Source organism: Oncorhynchus kisutch, linkage group LG9 (genome assembly GCF_002021735.2).
Source record: "Oncorhynchus kisutch isolate 150728-3 linkage group LG9, Okis_V2, whole genome shotgun sequence".
In the NCBI taxonomy this organism is placed as follows: Eukaryota; Metazoa; Chordata; class Actinopteri; order Salmoniformes; family Salmonidae; genus Oncorhynchus; species Oncorhynchus kisutch.
This window is the reverse complement of record NC_034182.2, coordinates 6,454,258-6,474,314: the sequence shown is the minus strand read 5'-3', so window position 1 is coordinate 6,474,314 and position 20,057 is coordinate 6,454,258. Positions and strand designations below refer to the sequence as shown.

General features: G+C 43.0%; 1 protein-coding gene across 2 annotated transcripts; it reads left to right on the top strand.

The window, feature by feature from the left end:
* Positions 1–3,823: 3,823 nt before the first annotated feature.
* LOC109896688 (ubl carboxyl-terminal hydrolase 18) lies at positions 3,824–7,053 on the top strand. Of its 2 annotated transcripts, none has more exons than XM_020490991.2 (11): positions 3,824–3,956; positions 4,126–4,265; positions 4,739–4,835; positions 4,967–5,097; positions 5,213–5,286; positions 5,417–5,551; positions 5,722–5,817; positions 5,913–6,077; positions 6,253–6,381; positions 6,488–6,531; positions 6,653–7,053. In XM_020490991.2, the coding sequence occupies exons 2-11, from the start codon at positions 4,196–4,198 to the stop codon at positions 6,723–6,725; spliced, it is 1,014 nt and encodes a 337-aa protein (XP_020346580.1). In that variant the 5' UTR covers positions 3,824–3,956; positions 4,126–4,195; the 3' UTR covers positions 6,726–7,053. The 2 variants fall into 2 exon arrangements, with proteins under 2 accessions (XP_020346580.1, XP_020346579.1); XM_020490990.2 differs by having other exon boundaries at positions 5,213–5,292.
* Positions 7,054–20,057: the final 13,004 nt, after the last annotated feature.

Genomic DNA, 20,057 nt, shown 5'->3' with positions numbered 1-20,057 from the left:
ATGCTGTGACACACCGCCCCAGACCATGACGGACCTTCCACCTCCAAATCAATCCCGCTCCAGAGTACAGGCCATGATGTAATGCTCATTCCTTCGACGATAAACGTGAATCCGACCATCACCCCTGGTGAGACAAAACTGCGACTCGTCAGTGAAGAGCCCTTTTTGCCAGTCCTGTCTGGTCCAGCAACGGTGGGTTTGAGCCCATAGGTGACGTAGTTGCCGGTGATGTCTGGTGAGGACCTGCCTTACAACAGGCCTACAAGCCCTCAGTCCAGCCTCTCTCAGCCTATTGCGGACAGTCTGAGCACTAATGGAGGTATTGTGCGTTCCTGGTGTAACTCGGGCAGTTGTTGTTGCCTTCCTGTACCTGTCCCGCAGGTGTGATGTTCGGATGTACCAATCTTGTGCAGGTATTGTTACTGCAAGGACGATCAGCTATCCGTCCTGTCTCCCTGTAGCGCTGTCTTAGGCATCTCACAGTATGGACATTGTAATTTATTGCCCTGGCCACATCTTGCAGCATGCCAAAGCATGTTCACGCAGATGAGCAGGGACCTGGGCATCTTTCTTTTGGAGTTTTTTTTCAGAGTCAGTAGAAAGGCCTCTTTAGTGTCCTAAGTTTTCATAACTGTGACCTTAATTGCCTATCGTGTGTAAGCTGTTAGTGTCTTAACGACCGTTCCACAGGTGCATGTTCATTAATTGTTTATGGTTCTTTGAACAAGCATGGGAAACAGCGTTTAAACCCTTTACAATTAAGATCTGTGGAGTTATTTGGATTTTTACGAATTATCTTTGAAAGACAGGGTCCTGAAAAAGGGACTTGAGTTTACTGAGTTTATATGGTGTAGGATAGGTCCCTAGTGGGGGTATTCCCCTCTGAGATCTGTAAGAGGGACGAAAGTCCCAGCCACAGCGACATTGAGGCAGTAGAGTGTATGAAGATAGTGGTAAAAGGTTGCCTATAAGTTCTGGAGGAAAGCCTCATCCATGGTTAGAAAAGGAAAAAGATATTCAAATGTTGTTTGAACATGATTTGAGTGTATTAGCAGACAGCGATAAGGAGAGATGTTGGCTTATGCCCTATAGGGGCGCAGGACCGTGACAGATTATATGGAAATGAGAAGACAACTGTGAATAATTTTGGTTACATAAATTGTCAACAACAATGATATTTGAATAAGACATGTGGTCACCCGTATTCTCCAGTAGTAAATTGTGTGGTAGAATTTTTGTAATCAAAAGGAGAGGCTTAGATTTCTTCAAAACAATCAAACTTTATTATTTAATTAGTGCAGTAATGGAGCTGGTTGGTAATCACCCCTGGAGGTGATCACTAAGAACTGAACAAGCTTGTTTCAGTTACAGCATGTCATAGCAAAGTCCATCCTCCTTCAGTATACATGGTAAACAACAGATGTATGGAATGGGTCACAATGTAAAGATTTGTATGAAAGATACTTGTAATTCACAGACAGTATCTGCTGTAAAAACTGTGTAGAGACCAGGGTCTGGCCCCCCAGCTCCATACTGGAGCCATCTCCCCCTGGTACCCCAGTACAGAAACATTAACTCTGGAATGCGGTGTCATCCAAAGACATCATAAATCTCCTGTCAGTGTTAAATCCCCCAGAGGCCCACTTTCAGTTCACACAGACACAGTAGAGTTATAAGAACCCTCTATTCTGTTCCATAAAACAACCAGTTGATGCAATTACAGAATTATAACATAATCTTGCAATTTTGCTCCCACAATTGTCAGAAGCTTCAGTATTGTTTCTAATACAAGGTATCAGATCCAGTGACCAAATTATTAGGTACCGATACCGTAACTACTCTCCGCGAAGTGGGATAGCTACATAAAAATATACAGTACCAGTCAAAAGTTTGAACACACCTACTCATTCCAGGGATTTTGTTTGTTTTACTATGTTCTACATTGTAGAATAATAGTGAATACATCAAAACTATGAAATAACACATGGGATCATGTAGTAACCCAAAAAGTGTTAAAAAAAATATATATATAATGTATATTTGAGAATCTTCAAAGTAGCCAGCATTTGCCTTGATGATAGCTTTGCACACTTTATTAAATAATGGCAAATTGCGAACCTCACAACATGAAGTAGTTGTGTACATTATAAGCTTTATACAGTTATAGTACAGTACATTTACAGTATCTGCAGCTGTGCATTAGTTGAATGTTTGCACTATTAGTGGTTTCCTTCATTTTTTAAATATAATCCATCTGTATTCTTTGCATTAAACACAATTTTGTAAACATTTTGAAAAGTATATTTTTGCTCATTAAAGTAGCACTTTATTCATTCTTATGAACACACCAGAATGTAAGTGTAAAATTATGCGCCAAGAATGAAATTAAACCAAGTGATTGTAATTGTAATAATGGGTTGGCTGACAACGTCACATAAATAATGCACGAGCATTGATGTGGCCGGAAGCTGTGCTTTTTTATGATTCTGAACCGTGAGATAGCTTTTAACAATGACAAGAAGTTGCTGTGTGGGGAATTGTAGGTGGCTCGTTTCAGCTAGTTTTATCTTGTGCTTGATACCATGTCTTGTTTAGATTTTTTGGGGGACTGATTTTATGTCAGTGCTAATATGGCAAAAATTCACTAGCAAGCCAATCAACAACTGTAACGATGTATTTGAGAGACAACAAGTGCTCATTATGCAAATATATTTATGTTTCCATTAAACATTTGGAGACATAATAGAGTTAACATGTTGTCGACCATCTAAGATAACCCCACCTGTTTTGCCCCATAGTTGCGCACAAGTCGATTTTGTTGCTAAACATCCAACCCGTCTATGAGGACTGCTCCTGATGAGGAGTACCAATATGGCGGACGGTGGCTTCAAAACCCTCTCATTGGGCAATACAAATATCAGCAATTTAGTGTTTATCATCATTGGTAAAAAAATAAAAAACAAGTGACCGGCTCCAAAAATCGGACTTGTCATTGTATCCATTCGGGTCTGGTCACTTTTTTATTTTAAATGACCGGATCCGTTTGGATCCGGGTCTGATTGTCCTCGTTCGGGTCTGGGACCAACGTTTTGGACCTGTGAAGTAGGGTGTCATTTGGGTATGGCAGAGTATGGCAGTCACCATATCCTACCTAGCTCAACAATTTAAAATTGGCAACTAAAATCATTCCAATCCCAATTAAAAGGCAAATCCAGTTTAGCGGTATTATAGGGCTGGCTTTAGGAACATGCGGAGGGCTCAGAGCAGGGCGGGAAGGTTGTTTGCCCGGTTAGCTAGCTTTAGGACTATGGTTAGCTGGCTAACCCTAGGATTAGGAAATGACGCCCCTGACATGAAAACCTCAACTCCTGGGAGCTTCATCCTCATTCTCCATGGAATAAATTACAGTTGGATCAGGTTTGTCACTAGGGAATGCCATCCAACCAACTATGTGGGTTTCATACTGTACCGCTGTGAAGGAGGTCCCTATCAATAGTTATGTATCTTGTCCCATAATAAGTCCCATTTTCTCTTGCTGCGCAAGGTTGCCTCCATGCTGATTTAAAATTGATGCGTACACAGCTGTATAGAACTATGTGGACAACCTTTTACATAACAGAAGGTCATTTTGTGTAAACTGTCGCTGTCAACTACTTTATAGTCCTGACATGGAATTTTACAGGCAAATGACACTCAATGCTGTTTTAAAATACTGTATGTGGCGACCTCAACAAAGCCCAACAATAAGATAAGATAGAAATCGGTAGAAATGAATGGCACTTAGCCCAAAGGCCGGCAGATGGCGATATCATGGACTCAGTTTCGTTAGTTTCGTTTTTACCTAAAGTTTGCCAGAAATAGAAAGTGAAAGTGAAGCTGCGGTAGTCGCGTCAAGTCGCGTCTTTTCCATATGATTTTTTTCCCCAAGGCTGTGGGTCGTCAATGAGATCGATAAAGTAAGTGAAATAGTTGCTGAAAATAAATACATATTATGCTATATGCAGTGTTTTGGATTCACAAAAAAATGCACCTCTAATGTTAGACTAGTTTCTCAAAGTTGAGTAAACTCAGCTATGTAAGAATGTATGAAGACGATCCAGTTATTAATTTGTATTTCACTCACAGGGAGGTGGACCCCTTGGACTTCTTAACTCAACAAAAGTAGTCCAGCAATAGATCAGCTAAAACGATAGCCATGATGTCACGAAGAATGTTCTCAATGTGCGGCCGTAGTTGGAGTCTACCTATCGGGAGTAGGTCACAAGGTACGGGCTTGGATTGAATGCATATGATGGAAAGTAGATTCTAAAACAAGCCAATGGGCTGGTTATTTTTCCCTGATCACGGGACCTGTTTTACACTTTTCCCTATAACTGAACCCTACTGAGGCACTATAGGGTACTGAGTTTTGCCTGTTCAGATCACATGGTCAGGAAGAAATTCTGACCATAATCAGCAGTAGTATCACTGCAATTTACACCACACACTTTGCATTGATCAATATGGACACAAGCACAGAAGGCTGCTGAGTGAATGGAATGGCATCAAACACATGGGAACCATAGGTTTGATGTATTTGATACCATTCCACTGATTCTGCTCCAGCCATTACCATAAGCCGGTCCACCCCAAATTAAGGTGCCACCAACCTCCTGTGAGACATTATTATTATTACTTAACTGTCTGGATAGAATTGAGGCATGCAGCTATGTTGTTCTGATCATATTGATGCCCATAGGCCTAAGAGGTCTGAGGAACTATGGCCTGTCATGCTGTGTGAACGCTCTGCTGCAGTCCTTCTCTGCCACCTGGGAACTGGTAGATCTGCTAGAAGGGTAAGCCAGGTGGCAGGTTACAATACTTTGCTATTAAGAATCAACATGTAACAAAGACATTAGTTAGCTTACTGGTAGTTATCAGGCTGCTTGTGGGAAAGCATTGAGTGCTGGGAATGCTATGTTCTTAGGTGGAACCCAGTTGACAAGGAGAGTGTCCCTCTGTATCTGAGGAAGGCGCTACTAGCCATGCAGAGTGACCAATCCCAGCCTGCTCCTCATCGAGACTTCCTGCACTGCCTGGACAGAAATGACATCTGCTGTACGAATAGTCTACGTGACATTACATGGAGAGAAAAAGCAACAACATTTATTGATTATAAAGAATATAATTTTTCTATCTGCAACTTTAACATTGACAAGAATGTGTTTCTCAGTCTATGTTCAGCAGGATGCAGATGAGGTATTCCTCTCCATTCTAAACCTTATCCAACAACAGATGAGTGACAAGGTCTTAGTATGTACTACTTAAATTGACATAATATTAGATCAACTAAAAAATAACAACAGGGACATCCAACAAAAAGCATGTTGGAGATGATACGATAGGAAGTTTCTCTGTCTGTGTTCTCCATCCCCAGGCTCAGGAGATTCAGTCTCTGTACAAGGTTACCATGGAGACATACCTTCAGTGTCTAGAATGTAAATACATCGAAACTGGGACCAGCTTTCTACTCAGCCTCCCCATGCACATAAGGGAGAGCCATGACTCCCTGGTGAGGGTTCCCTAAAACTTGGCTTGAGTTTTCTCTTATATTGGGATTCTATTCAATGTACTTAGCCCTGAATGTTACATTGCCCTTTTTGATAGCTGTCAAAGGGAGGATGTGGTTTGTTTAAAATTAAAATGGAGTCTCTGTGTCTTTCCTATTCTGTGGTCTTCCAGGAGGACTGTATGCGGTTCTTCTTCAAGCATCAGGAGCTAAGGGATGGAGATAAGTGCTACTGTGAAAGGTGTGGAGAAAAGAAGCCATCCCAACAGGTCAGCTCTTTATAACTGAAAGGATGTTCCATTGTAGAGACTGTTGTGATTTGCCTGTTCACTGAATTACTCCATTTTGTTCTTTCTTATGTAAGGGCTTCAAACTCATCTCCCTGCCCCCTGTCTTGTGTCTTCACCTGAAGAGATTCCGTAATTCCCATGGTTACACCAGGAAACTACACTACAAAGTCACCTTCCCAGAAACCCTGAACATTTCTGAGATCTTGACAGCAGAGGCACTGTCAGAACGTTATGTACAGGTAGATAGGCATATGTTTACCATATTTGTTTGAGGTGTGCTAATATACTACATTATGCTCATAAACAAATTACACATGGACCTACAAACACAATTACATTTTTTCACAACATAATTGGAGGGAAATAGTACAGCTTTACTGACGGACATCAAATTGTATTTGTTCGTTCTTTCAGAGTGACAGCCAGTACAGTTTGTGTGCAGTCATAGTGCACTCCGGCGATGCCATGTTTGGACACTACACAGCATACGTTCGTCAGAAGAACCAAAGCTGGTACTACGCTAATGATAGTTCTGTACGGCAGGTAAGAGAAAATGAGTGGAAGAATGTTTACACCAATCAGCAAGTTTGTATTATGCATATACCTTTCTTTGGTATCATTAAAAGTAACAACATTTGCACAAACACAGGTTAGCTGGAAGAAAGTACAGAACACCTATGGAGGAAGTCAAAGGTAAGGTTTTAACACACAATTACTTCTCTTTAGAATGGCAACATCACTCAGTAATATACATGATCAATTCTGGGGGGGGGGGGCGGCATCAGTTGACAGGTGTCTTATCCTTTGTTAACAGAGAAGACACAGCATATATGCTGCTCTACAGACGAACCCCAGAGGGAAAGCAACAGGAGTGGTCCTCAGGCTGACGGAGCTAAATGGATAAAGAGTGGAGACTGGAGACCGTAGGAATCAAGGACCAAACACGAGGTGCACTCACTGCAGGGTGAACTACCTAGTGGAAGGGTTGTTGTCTTCATGTAGCATTGGGGATGTCATTTATCTGGATGATTTTCACTTTAAATAATATTGTAATAATAATATATTTGCCTGACATGGAAATATGTGACTCACCTTGTTTCAGAACAATTGGTTTAGACAGTAGTTACCGGTACTCTGTTCTGTTTCAATTTCACTACCAATATAATGCTGTCAACAGAGAAATAAACTGTAATTTTCCCAGGCAACACCTGAAAATGTTTTGCGTCTTTTTACAGTTACTGAAGTGAGCTCTGCAAGACCTAAAACACCCACCGTATGTGCCACAGGCTCTCTCAATACTCGTACTTAAATGTGGTTTGGAATGACATGCATTGAAATGTTATGTTCTTCTGTCGTCTTCTCTATTCTGTTATTTTCTGTTCTTCTATATTATTTTTCTTCTATTGGTCCTTTGCCGATCATCTTTCTCTCAGAGAAGGAGAATGAGGGGCAGATAGAATATCTCCAATCCACCTATTCCTTCTCAACATACTTCACAGTACATACTTTAGAGTACATGTAAAACTTGGTAAAGGCCGTCTGTCTGGGGAATCTCACACATAGTTAATAAAAAACTGTTCCCACTACCTTAGCCAAGACACTGAGGACCAGTTGAAATGGTGCCCGTGTGCTCGCAGCCTGCCTCGCACTGACAGAATGGAAGACATCTGCACAGTGCAACTGGTAGTAGACTACGTGGGCATCTCCCACCCACAGTCAACGGACAGTAGCAGAGTAATGCATTCAGTATGTACAGTGGTGATGTACAGTGGTGATGTACAGTGCTTTTGCTGGCATGTCACTTCCTTTTAGATGTTGCATTTCTAGAGTTGACGCTTGAGTCTACTCTCGACCCTACATAACCGTGACAGTTTTGTATCTGCGTCTTAAACCTCACTCTTGATTGGCAGATATATATTTTTGGGCTGCCCCCTATAAATGCTGCTCTGTTTTTTAAATAAAATGTCCTTTGTCACATGCTTCGTGAACAACGGGTGTAGACAAGCAGTGAGATTCTTACTTACTTTCCAACAATAGAAAAATAATAACACGAGGAATGAACAGAAAAATAGGACTCAGGTGTGTTTGCATCTGGAGATATTTGACCTTGATCATTCAAATAACTGTTTTGAATTTCAGTACTTACAGCAGTAAAACAATGACATAGAACAATGCGTCCAAAATGATTCTGAGCTTGGAGTAAGATGACAGACCTCTTTCTCTATTTATGTCTCTTTCTCTTCTATTATAGTTGTAAATTCATTATTGATGCCCAGTTACAATGAAGCCAACACTAACCAGGTGTTATTGCATGAATTATATAGTCACAAGATGGCTGGCGTGTGCCACAATTTTCACTCGGGGAGAACACCTGCCGTGACTCGCCCGTCCATACCACACCATGTGGCTCCAGTGTACGCTTAACTTACCTTAACATAGGCGACACATTAGCTCCTATTCATACGTGTGGCACACGCTACATGTCTGCACCACCATTGTTGAGCCTCCCAGTCTGTCGTCTGTCCTTTGTACTGTCATTACCTACCTGGACAGTGGACACCTTATGGGAGGCACGTTATGAACCGTTCTTGTATTTGGAAGGTTTTCAGTCGGTCTGGAGGGTATTGGTTACTGTATTGTGTTTAAAGGATCTACTCTTCTAGATCTTGGCAAGGTGACTTATCTCTGCCCATAACAGTGACAGTTCTTGACATGCCAAGAGCGAGGGAAGAGACTAAACTAGCATGTGGGTCGCCTGACCACAGTGTCATCTATTTCTATGGGCACAAGCACTGTTCGTGACACACACTGTCCACAGCCCTCTTGTTGGCAGAGAGAACATTTTGCAGGTTTAAAACGTATTTCCTGCAATTCTACACATTTTGTCATGGGGTGCAGAGAACATTTTGCAGTTTTAAAGCAGATTTTCTTGCAAATCTATATATTTTGCCATGTCTAATGTGTATTGATGTGATATTTGAGTGACTCGAACAAACAAAATCTATGGGCTGAAACACCTAGCTAAAAAGCTTTAGCTGACATGGGCTACTTCATCTGGACATTTCTGACAAGTTATAAATAGCTCTCTAAGGTATGCAATGACTGACATGACCAAAGTAAAACTGATGATGTACTACCCAATTTCGAAATTGCACCTTGTGCATTTGTTCTACCATTACAAGTTTCTAGAGTAAGTTGAAAGCTGGACTGAATTTCCCCCAAAACTGATCTAGGCGATGATATTCTACAGGCTTTGCAGTGTGGCAGCGCTCAAGTGCTAGTGTTGTCTTTGGACAAGGCTTCCTAATGCTTTGGGTTCTTTGTTTATGTGTGTGTACCAGTTACTAAGAGAGTGTGGATGGTTTATGGTGGAATTCAGGAACTCAGGTCAGTGGTTTGCTTGAGAATGTGAGTGAATCTTTGTGACATATCCCTACCCATCCCAGTATTCCGTCTGTCTTGCCAAAGATGGCAGTTTCAGAATTCAACATGGCTTGCTTCGGGCATTTCTCACTGCTTTGATCGACTTAGTAGCAGTGAAAGAGGGGTGTTACATCACTGGTGTCATCCGTCCAGTCTTCCTTCCTTCCTCTTGAGCAGTGTTTACAGTATATGCTGTTGTGCAGAGGATTCCATTCACAGAAATGCCCGTTGACTCTCAGGGCTTAGTAGTCTAATGCAACATTTTCTAATTATTCAGAGGACAATGACTTTCGTAGGAAGTCAAACCACCCCTTTGTGTTGCCTTTGCAGTCACCATCTCATATCTAGAACCAGGACATTGCCAATGGCGTTAGTTAGAATAGTTTGATTTAGTGCTGAATTTTCACTTACTTCACCATGAAGAAAAGCCTATGTTCCTCCATATGTCCACTGACCACGACTTTCATCTCTGACATCCACCCTGTCATGACTAGGCCTACTCTTCTACTTTAATCTTACTCAACCTGTCATCATGAAATCTCTAGCTCATCTACCGGCTGTCATGAAATGGGTTTTCAAAGAGGAAATGAATCTGCTTCACTCTCCGTGTTGAGTGTGCAGACCCTGGTGACCATGGTGAAGGGAGGATGTAAATAATAACAAACACGAGCTGAATGGGAATGTCTTTTGCATCACTTTGATATTTCCATTCGTATCAATGTAGAAAAATATAATGGAATGTAGCACTGAAACACTATCCACTTGTTGTCTCTTGAAAAGTAAAGGTGCATGATTCTGACCTGCCACAATAGGTTTATCAAAAAATATAGCTGTACCGTCTAGAGGTAAATGTAGGCCAACGCCTAATTCTTTTGAGATGGTCTTCCATCTGCTGAGCAGTGAGACATCCATCTGTCAGTTCATTGTGGAGGTATCCCTGTGATGTACTTTGATTGGTGGCCTGTGACACTTCACCTTTGCTTCTAGGGTCATGACCCTTGACTCATATTGATGTCAGCACTGACTGACTGTGAATGCAGGCATGTGTTCCTACGATACTCTGGCCAAATGGTATTCCTAATAGTCCTAGGTTCTTACCAGTAACCCTTGTCTAAGATTCACTCATAAATTAAACTGTCTGGAAACATCTATAGGTCATCTATAGGCTGCCGTGCTTCAGCTTTTCCCTTCTGAGTTCATAAACTATATCCTCTCCAGAGGGAGTCTGGACCTCATGAAGTTTACCGCTCCCCTCGGTCAGCTTTGCTCCCTATGAGTCTAGTTGGCGTGAGGGTCGTAAAACTAAAGCCGCACGTCTGTATTTTCTAAGAGGATGTTGTATCATATGTCTGACCACCAGAACTAAAGATTCGAGACTGAGGGAGAAGTGTGGTTCGGATTTGGTTCGCTTTGTGTTTGTAGACAGTTGGCAGTGTCTGCTGCTCACCCAGGAAATGAACTCAGACAGTCTAATCTTCTTCAGCGCGTTGGCTAACAGCTAACATGATACGATGTCCCAGTCTCTATTCATTCCACCTCTATTACTATCCCTCTGTTAGCACCTTATCTTCGTTAGTTGTCAGACCGGGATTCCAGGCCAGATCAGTGATCTGTCTCACTCCGTGAGATAAGCCTTCTCAGGTTACAAGGGGAGAAACGGTCCTCTCTGTTGTCTTCACACAGGGCCCTTATAGCTGGCCCTGCCTGTGCATGCCATCGCAAAAGCCTCTGTATTCTCTTGCTCCAACATGTACAGCGGCATTCATTGGTTCCCACACATACAGTGGCTTTTTATTTTGGCTGGTATTGGAAATGATTGCAAGTGTTTAGATTCCTCTCAAGTTTACTTTGAGAATGTGGGTTTCTTGTTCAAGGAGTTACTCATGTCTCATGTAGCCTATCAAATTTAACAATATTCATACGCTATCAGAAGAGCAGCATGCTGCCATATCATGTCAGGAAATAGGTGCATCGGTTTAGGAATTTCATCACAAATTGCTGTGAATTTAATCAATTTATGCACCGATTATAACCCTTCTCTTTTAATGAATTTATGCACCGATTATAACCCTTCTCTTAGCAGTGCTGAAAGCCAAGACTATGCATATTTAATCTAGCATCCTCAGGTCTCTCTCACTGTGCTGTACTGTCAGCATGCAGGAACGTATGGAATTAGAACTCCAGGCTAAACGACTGCCTCGTCATTCCAAGCTCTGGGCTGAAATGATAAGTCCATAGCACACTGTTATATCGGCTCCTGACATATTTGTGCTGTGTCCCAAAGCACCCTATTCTCTATTCCCGAAGGGCTCTTGTCAAAAGTAGTGCACTATATTGAGAATAGGGTGCCATTTGGGACGCTACCTTAGATAGTGATCGTGTCGAGTGTGCTATGCGTGCAATCAGTTCTCTCATCAGCAGAAAAGTTAATGATTTGTGCGGGGGGGCGTGTGAGGGGAGGCCCTTGTGACCCGTGACTCCAACTCTTGTGACTCAAACTGAGCAGACATGCTTTTTTTGCCTCTCTGCTTGTGCCCCTGTGCCATGTTTAAACTTTGATCCAGACTGTATGTACTGTTCATTTGCTAAGGATTGTGGACTTGGCTCCTTCGAGCCGAGGTATCAACTGTCAAAGGTCTTTGACCTGTTCTCTTCTTCAGCTGCTCCTATTTCCGGACAAAGGCCCTATAATGCAGGTAGCTGGTGTTGGCATTCGGGCTGCATTCCTACCATGGGGAAGTTGCTGGGATCTGGAGGAAAAATGCATGAAAACAAAGGCAGACTCTCATTCACAGGGTTTAAAGTTCTGTGGGAAAATGTGGGCAGGGCAGGAGGTGGATGGCAGTGGAATGTGAACCATGGCATAGCTCACCAGTTACTATGACAGTGACACACACAGCCTTGCAGACTGAAAGGGTGGAGGTCCATAGAGAGTAGAGAAGGGCAGCTATATAATAGGGTGTGATCTTAGTCAAGAGGACAGAGCAGAGTTATTATTTTAACATTTAGGCCTAGACTGTCGTTTTCGTAGTTGTGTAGACATTCAACAAACCATCAGTCTATCATTAGCCATGATTGACTGAGATTTGGCGAGGGGACTTCTGATTATGAGGTCATTTCCTCTTAACCCCAGACCAGACTGTCCTATGGGTCTTCTCAATGGTGTTCTCTTAAAGATGAGGAGGATTTTGAACATAGCGTAGCATACGAATGATCAGTCTTCTGTTGAGCTAAGTTACATTGTCTGAAGCCCCACATCGTTCTATGGTAGCCAGGCTAGTTCTACCACACACAATCACACTTTCAAAGGAGTGAGACAAGGAGAGTTCAAAGTTTATTGAGGTTTGTTAAGGTTCTGACCTCACCTTACTCTATGACCCTCCTGTGAAGATTAACAGAGGGCTTTCCATTGGGGCAGCAGGGTAGCCTAGTGGTTAGAGCGTTGGACTAGTAACCAAAAGGTTGCAAGTTCAAATCCCTGAGCTGACAAGGTACAAATCTGTCGTTCTGCCCCTGAACAGGCAGTTAACCCACTGTTCCTAAGCTGTCATTGAAAATAAGAATTTGTTCTTAACTGACTTGCCAGGTTAAATAAAGGTTACATTTAAAAAATCAAAGTGCTCTGCTCTCAGCAGCAGAAAAGGAGCCCAGATGCTCTTGAAAAAGCATTTTCAACTTAAGGGGAAGTGAAATGAGTTGTTGTCATTTGGCCGTAGAATGTTTCGCCTACCATGAAGTGAAATGAGTTGTTGTCATTTGGCCGTAGAATGTTTCGCCTACCATGAAGTGAAATGAGTTGTTGTCATTTGGCCGTAGAATGTTTCGCCTACCATGAAGTGAAATGAGTTGTTGTCATTTGGCCGTAGAATGTTTCGCCTACCATGAAGTGAAATGAGTTGTTGTCATTTGGCCGTAGAATGTTTCGCCTACCATGAAGCCTCTTACTTCTGAGGATGATAAACATTGGGCTTAACCTGATGTCATCCAGGAAGATTGATAAACATCCTGAATGTAATCTGTTGATAAACACCACAGTCATTTTCAAATGTCATTTTGTTTAGCACTTTCTCTTGTCTTAACCTGCCATCTGTTCATCTTGTTTTATGTATGTGTTGGTTGGTTCTTCTTAGACACAGATATAATTAAGTGCATTCCTGTCTTGCAGTTTCTGAGACCTTCAGGGCACTGCTATATTTAAAAGAAAACTCCACCCGAAAACTATATTTTGGTATTCTTGACATAGTCTGTTGGTCAGCAATCACATTTTCAGGATATGTAACTTTCAAAATACAGAAACCGTCGGCGTGTGATGCATTTTGCATCATATGAAGCTGTGTTCTGCATCATATGAAGCTGTGTTTTGCATCATATGAAGCTGTGTTCTGCATCATATGAAGCTGTGTTTTGCATCATATGAAGCTGTGTTTTGCATCATATGAAGCTGTGTTCTGCATCATATGAAGCTGTGTTTTGCATCATATGAAGCTGTGTTCTGCATCATATGAAGCTGTGTTTTGCATCATATGAAGCTGTGTTTTGCATCATATGAAGCTGTGTTTTGCATCATATGAAGCTGTGTTTTGCATCATATGAAGCTGTGTTTTGCATCATATGAAGCTGTGTTTTGCATCATATGCGGATGATTTCTGTATTTTGAAAGTTACATATCTTGAAAATGTGATTGCTGACAAGCAAAAACAATGGACAGATTAAACAAATACCAAAACATAGTTTTGGGGTGGAATCTTCCTTTAAAGGTGTACCACCTGATGATGCCACGGAGTTTCCCTGTCATAACATTCATTGAATGTCACTGCACCAGCAGTTTTTTTCAAACTATTTCCGTTACACGCCAAAATAGTGCAAAACAAATAGTTATTTCTTAGAGTGGGGTTATAGAAAGAGCCTGTACTCCTGGTGGGGAGTGTGTGGTTGGAGAGTTCTGGATGAATTACATGGGGAAATGAAAGGAGGCCTTCTGTAACCCACAGGTCCATTCTGGGAGGGGAGACAGCCTCTGATGTGGCTTTATAACATTTCCTAAAAAGCGCAAAGCCCTCTGGGTTGATACCAAAACCAGTCATCAATGGAGTGGTGTGTGTGTGAGTGTGTGCCTCATTGTGCTGTATTGTTCATCCTTCCTTTGATATCTGAGGACACAGTTGGCTATCTGTGGCTTTCCACACAAAAAAATATTGTCCTCCAGAGCCCTAGGCCAGGGGAGCACACCCCTTCAGTCGGTTGTTTTCTCTCCTTTACACCGTGTTGTGTCTTCAGGGGTGTGGTTCATTCAGGGGTGTGGTTCCTCTCTACAGAGGTCCTGCCTTGGAGGTGTTTTATGTTGGCTAACAGCTATGACATCAGTCATTAATACCCATGTGGTCGGCCACACCCATCTGTAGCCTGGGTTGTTATCTGAGACTGCTGGTGCACTAACATCAACTGTCGGCGTGTTTCTAATTAAATTCTTACACAACCTTTGATTTTGCACCGCAAAGTGACGCAAGCACCTATTAATATTGAGGAAATATTAATTCTGTATTAGAAGTCTGTGTTTCTGCAGTTTGTACAGTCAAATCCTCCTTGTTTTAAGTCTTCAGTGCCTTTGCTGTGCCTGTGTGAGGCACATTCATTCGGCTTGAGACCCAGCCCTCTCTGGTCCAAACCCCCACTCATCTGCAGTCTGTTATGGCGGACCGGGGGATGACATCATGCTCGTCTCGGAGAGAGCAGTTGCTGGTAATTGGCGCGCTCTACTCCACCAGCGATGCTGGCCAAACGGAACACACACGGTGGAGCCAGGCAATGCAAGTCAGATGCACTGCTGGGTTTTTCCAGAGTGGCTGACTTGACTGGGGCCACAGAGAGAGCCAGATACAAGAGGCCTCCGAGAGGGGGCTGCTCCAACTGTAAATGTCAGAAATGAATGAAGGGGCCTCAACCTAAAATTGAATCTGATATAATGCGCCCCAGGCTAGCCCAGACGTTTGATCTGATTCACAATGTGGCGCTGTCGTCGACGTCAAAGTGGATAGAGCTGTGCCTTTTCTGGATGTTATGACATGGCAGTAAGTATTTTCATGTGTTCTTGGATGCTTATGCAGAATCAGAGCTAGGCCTACATCATTGAGTGCACATCTACCCACACAGTTTTCAATTGAAGTAGCATTGAGGCTCTGTACCTCTGGAAATCTCTCTGGTCAATAGGCCTATAATGGTGTGTGATATTAAAATCAAGCCTCTGTATCCCCGTTTCAAAGCGGCTGCAAACGTCTTAAGGACGTGCAGGGGGCGTGGTTTTGTGTCTTTGGTCTTTATAATGCAAAGGTCCACGAGGCATTCATTCACCGCTTATTCTGAAACCCTTTAGCTCATGTTTGGTGATGGTGAAGGAAGATTACACATCTGGAAATAAGATTATGTATTTGTTCACGGTTTAGATGTGTGTCTTGGGGACGCAAATTACATCAGTGGGACAATAACATGCAACATTTTTTTACAGATAATCCCATTAGTTTTGTAACCAGCAATTTGTTGCAGCAACGTGAGGAGAGGCTATTTGGCTACAGTGAATATGTGAAGAAAAGCATGCTTTTGCTCTCCCTTTGGCCAGTCAGCCACCCACCTCTGTCTTGCAAAGACTCCTATTTATTTGTACAGAGAGCTGTGCAGTCATGCCACCATGTTTCCTGCTATGTGGTTGTTGAAGGCAACACCAGAGGCGAGGCATGTTGATTCTGTGATATTGTTGTTTGTAGAAATGTTGCATAAGCTTCCTCCTCATCTTTGTTGTTATCTGTAGATGTTGTGAGAACATGTTCGCTGCAGTTGGCACGTCTGGGAAAACCCATAGAGTATGACAAACAAGTGAGGGCAGAACTGAGCGTGTTGGCATGTGCCCATCTCACCCACCTTCTCACCCTCCTGTTTGTGAGCGCTGGTGCCCCATATATTTATACGAGGCAGTCTGGGGGTTGAATGGAGGGCAGGGGAGAGGCTCAGCGTGGCTCGTGGGTGGTGAGAAGAGATTATCACAGTTCCTGTCAAGAAGAAAGTGCAACTCGGCGTCTGTGGGTAAAGAGCAGAGTATGCAGAACTGTCAGAGGAAGATGCCTCACTGACTATCGAAAGGAGATGTGTACTGTAGAGTGGTTGTTGCAATAGCCAGGCCTTGAATTTGTTAATGCATCATATAAATGGGTATCTTAGGCAAGATAGTGATGTAATTTATCACACGTATCTTTGTCTTTGCAGTCACCACCTATTTAATTAATTTCCATTGAAGTGAAGAAATATTTTAATCACACTTAATGTAAGATAAAAATGTATTTTTTTCATATAAACTATTACGGATTATAATTTATTCTCTGTGGGCTGTGTTGGGAAATGCATGCTAGTTTTAGTTTGGCTGGTGTACGCCGTTGCTGTGATGATCTAGCCTCCTGACTTCCTGTGACAAGTCATCTTGGGACACGAAGTGCAGCTTGTGAAGGGTGACCCAGCTAGCTCCAGCCAAAGCCTATCTCATGACACTGCCTATTGGCTTGACTGTGAAAAAAGACATTTCCAATACTGCTGAAGCGTCTTTCCTTTTCTTCTACAGTAACTCAATGCTGAGGCATATTTTCCAGCACATCCTCTCTCAACTGGTGAGCTAGCTGTTGAGGCAGCAACAGTGCCTGAGAGAGGAAATGAGTGTAGCTTAAGGGAATGTGTTATCTCTCCTCTTTCTCCCAGTAGATCCCTCATGCTCCACACACTTATCAGTTAAGGTGTGAAGAAACACATTTGGTGGCTCTGACTGAATGACATGTTTTCTTTCTGTCCGACCTCTTGATGTGAATTGTTCCTGACGTGTAATGTCAGCCAATGTCTATTCTAAGGTCATGTATATTGAAATGTGTTTGCCAAATGTCATGTTGGTACTTGTGTTTAGCCGGCACGCAGTGGAAAGTGCCTGTATCATGTTCCCTTTGCATGTACCACTCTCTTGAGGAAGCAGACACAGCTGGGTAGGCATACCTCTGTTGTTCTTCTTCCCTTTTTTTTGTGAAGACATCAAAACTATGAAATAACACATATGGAATCATGTAGTAACCAAAAAAGTGCTTTAAAAAATCCAAATATATTTTATATTTGAGAATCTTCAAAGTAGCCATCCTTTGCCTTGACAGCTTTACACACTCTTGACATTATCTCAACCAGCTTCATGAGGTAGTCACCTGGAATGCATTTCAATTCATTAACAGGTATGCCTTATTAAAAGTTAATTTGTGGAATTTCTTTCCTTCTTAATCTGTTTGAGCCAATCAGTTGTGTTGTGATAAGATAGGAGTGGTATACAGAAGATAGCACTATTTGGTAAAAGACCAAGTCCATATTATGGCAAGAACAGCTCAAATAAGCAAAGAGAAACGACAATCCATCATTATTTTAAGACATGAAGGTCAGTCAATGCAGAAAATTTCAAGAAGGTTTCTTCAAGTGCAGTCACAAAAACCATCATGCGCTATGATGAAACTGGCTCTCATGAGGACCGCCACAGGAAAGGAAGACCCAGAGTTACCTCTGCTGCAGAGGATCAGTTCATTAGTGTTACCAGCCTCATAAATTGCAGCCCAAATAAATGCTTGACAGATTTCAAGTGACAGACACATCTCAACATCAAGTGTTCAGAGGAGACTGCGTGAATCAGGCATTCATCGTCGAATTGCTGCAATGAAACCACTACTAAAGGACACCAATAAGAAGAAGAGACTTGCTTCAGCCAAGAAACATGAGAAATGGACATTAGACCAGTGGACATCAGTACTTTGGTCTGATTTTGTGTTCCAACCACCGTGTCTTTGTAAGACACAGAGTGGGTGAACGGATGTTATCTGCATGTGTGGGTAATGTGGAGGAGGTGTGATGGTGTGGAGGTGCTTTGCTGGTGACACTGTGATTTATTTAGAATTCAAGGCACACTTAACCAGCATGGCTACCACAGCATTCTGCAGAGATACTCCATCCAGTCTGGTTTGCGCTTAGTGGGAGTATTATTTGTTTTTCAAAAAGACAATGACACCTCCAGGCTGTGTAAGGGCTATTTGACCAAGAAGGGGTGTGATGGAATGCTGCATCAGATAACCTGGACTCCACAACCACCCGACCTCAACCCATTTGAGATGGTTTGGGATGAAGGAAAAGCAACCAACAAATGCTCAGCATATGTGGGAACTCCTACAAAACTGTTGGGAAAGCATTCCAGGTGAAGCTTGTTGAAAAAATGCCAAGAGTGTGCAAAGCTGTCATCAAGGCAAAGGGTGACTACTTTGAAGAATCTCGAATATACACTGCTTTAAAAAATAAAGGGAACACTAAAATAACACAACCTAGATCTGAATGAATGAAATATTCTTATTAAATACTTTTTTATTTACATAGTTGAATGTGCTGACAACAAAATCACACAAAAATGATCGATGGAAATCAAATGTATCAACCCATGGAGGTCTGGATTTGGAGTCCCACTCAAAATTAAAGTGAAAAACCACACTACAGGCTGATCCAACTTTGATGTAATGTCCTTAAAACAAGTCAAAATGAGGCTCAGTAGTGTGTGTGGCCTCCACGTGCCTGTATGACCTCCCTACAACCCCTGGGCATGCTCCTGATGAGGTGGCGGATGGTCTCCTGAGAGATCTCCTCCCAGACCTGGACTAAAGCATTCGCCAACTCCTGGACAGTCTGTGGTGCAACGTGGCGTTGGTGTATGGAGCGAGACATGATGTCCCAGATGTGCTCAATTGGATTCAGGTCTGGGGAACGGGCAGGCCAGTCCATAGCACCAATGCCTTCCTCTTGCAGGAACTGCTGACACACTCCAGCCACATGAAGTCTAGCATTGTCTTGCATTAGGAGGAACCCAGGGCCAACCGCACCAGCATATGGTTTCACAAGGGGTCTGAGGATCTCATCTCGGTACCTAATGGCAGTCAGGCTACCTCTGGCGAGCACATGGAGGGCTGTGCGGCCCCCCAAAGAAATGCCACCCCACACCATGACTGACCCACCACCAAACCGGTCATGCTGGAGGATGTTGTAGGCAGCAGAACGTTCTCCACGGCGTCTCCAGACTCTGTCACGTCTGTCTGTCACATGTGCTCAGTGTGAACCTGCTTTCATCTGTGAAGAGCACAGGGCGCCAGTGGCGAATTTGCCAATCTTGGTGTTCTCTGGCAAATGCCAAATGTCCTGCACGGTGTTGGGCTGTAAGCTCAACCCCCAGCTGTGGATGTCGGGCCCTCATACCACCCTCATGGAGTCTGTTTCTGACCGTTTGAGCAGACACATGCACATTTGTGGCCTGCTGGAGGTCATTTTGCAGGACTCTGGCAGTGCTCCTCCTGCTCCTCCTTGCACAAAGGTGGAGGTAGCGGTCCTGCTGCTGGGTTGTTGCCCTCCTACGGCCTCCTCCACGTCTCCTGATGTACTGGCCTGTCTCCTGGTAGCGCCTCCATGCTCTGGACACTACGCTGACAGACACAGCAAACATTCTTGCCACAGCTCGCATTGATGTGCCATCCTGGATGAGCTGCACTACCTGAGCCACTTGTGTGGGTTGTAGACTCCGTCTCATGCTACCACTAGAGTGAAAGCACCACCAGCATTCAAAAGTGACCAAAACATCAGCCAGGAAGCATAGGAACTAAGAAGTGGTCTGTGGTCACCACCTGCAGAGCCATTCCTTTATTGGGGGTGTCTTGCTAATTGTCTATAATTTCCACCTGTTGTCTATTCCATTTGCACAACAG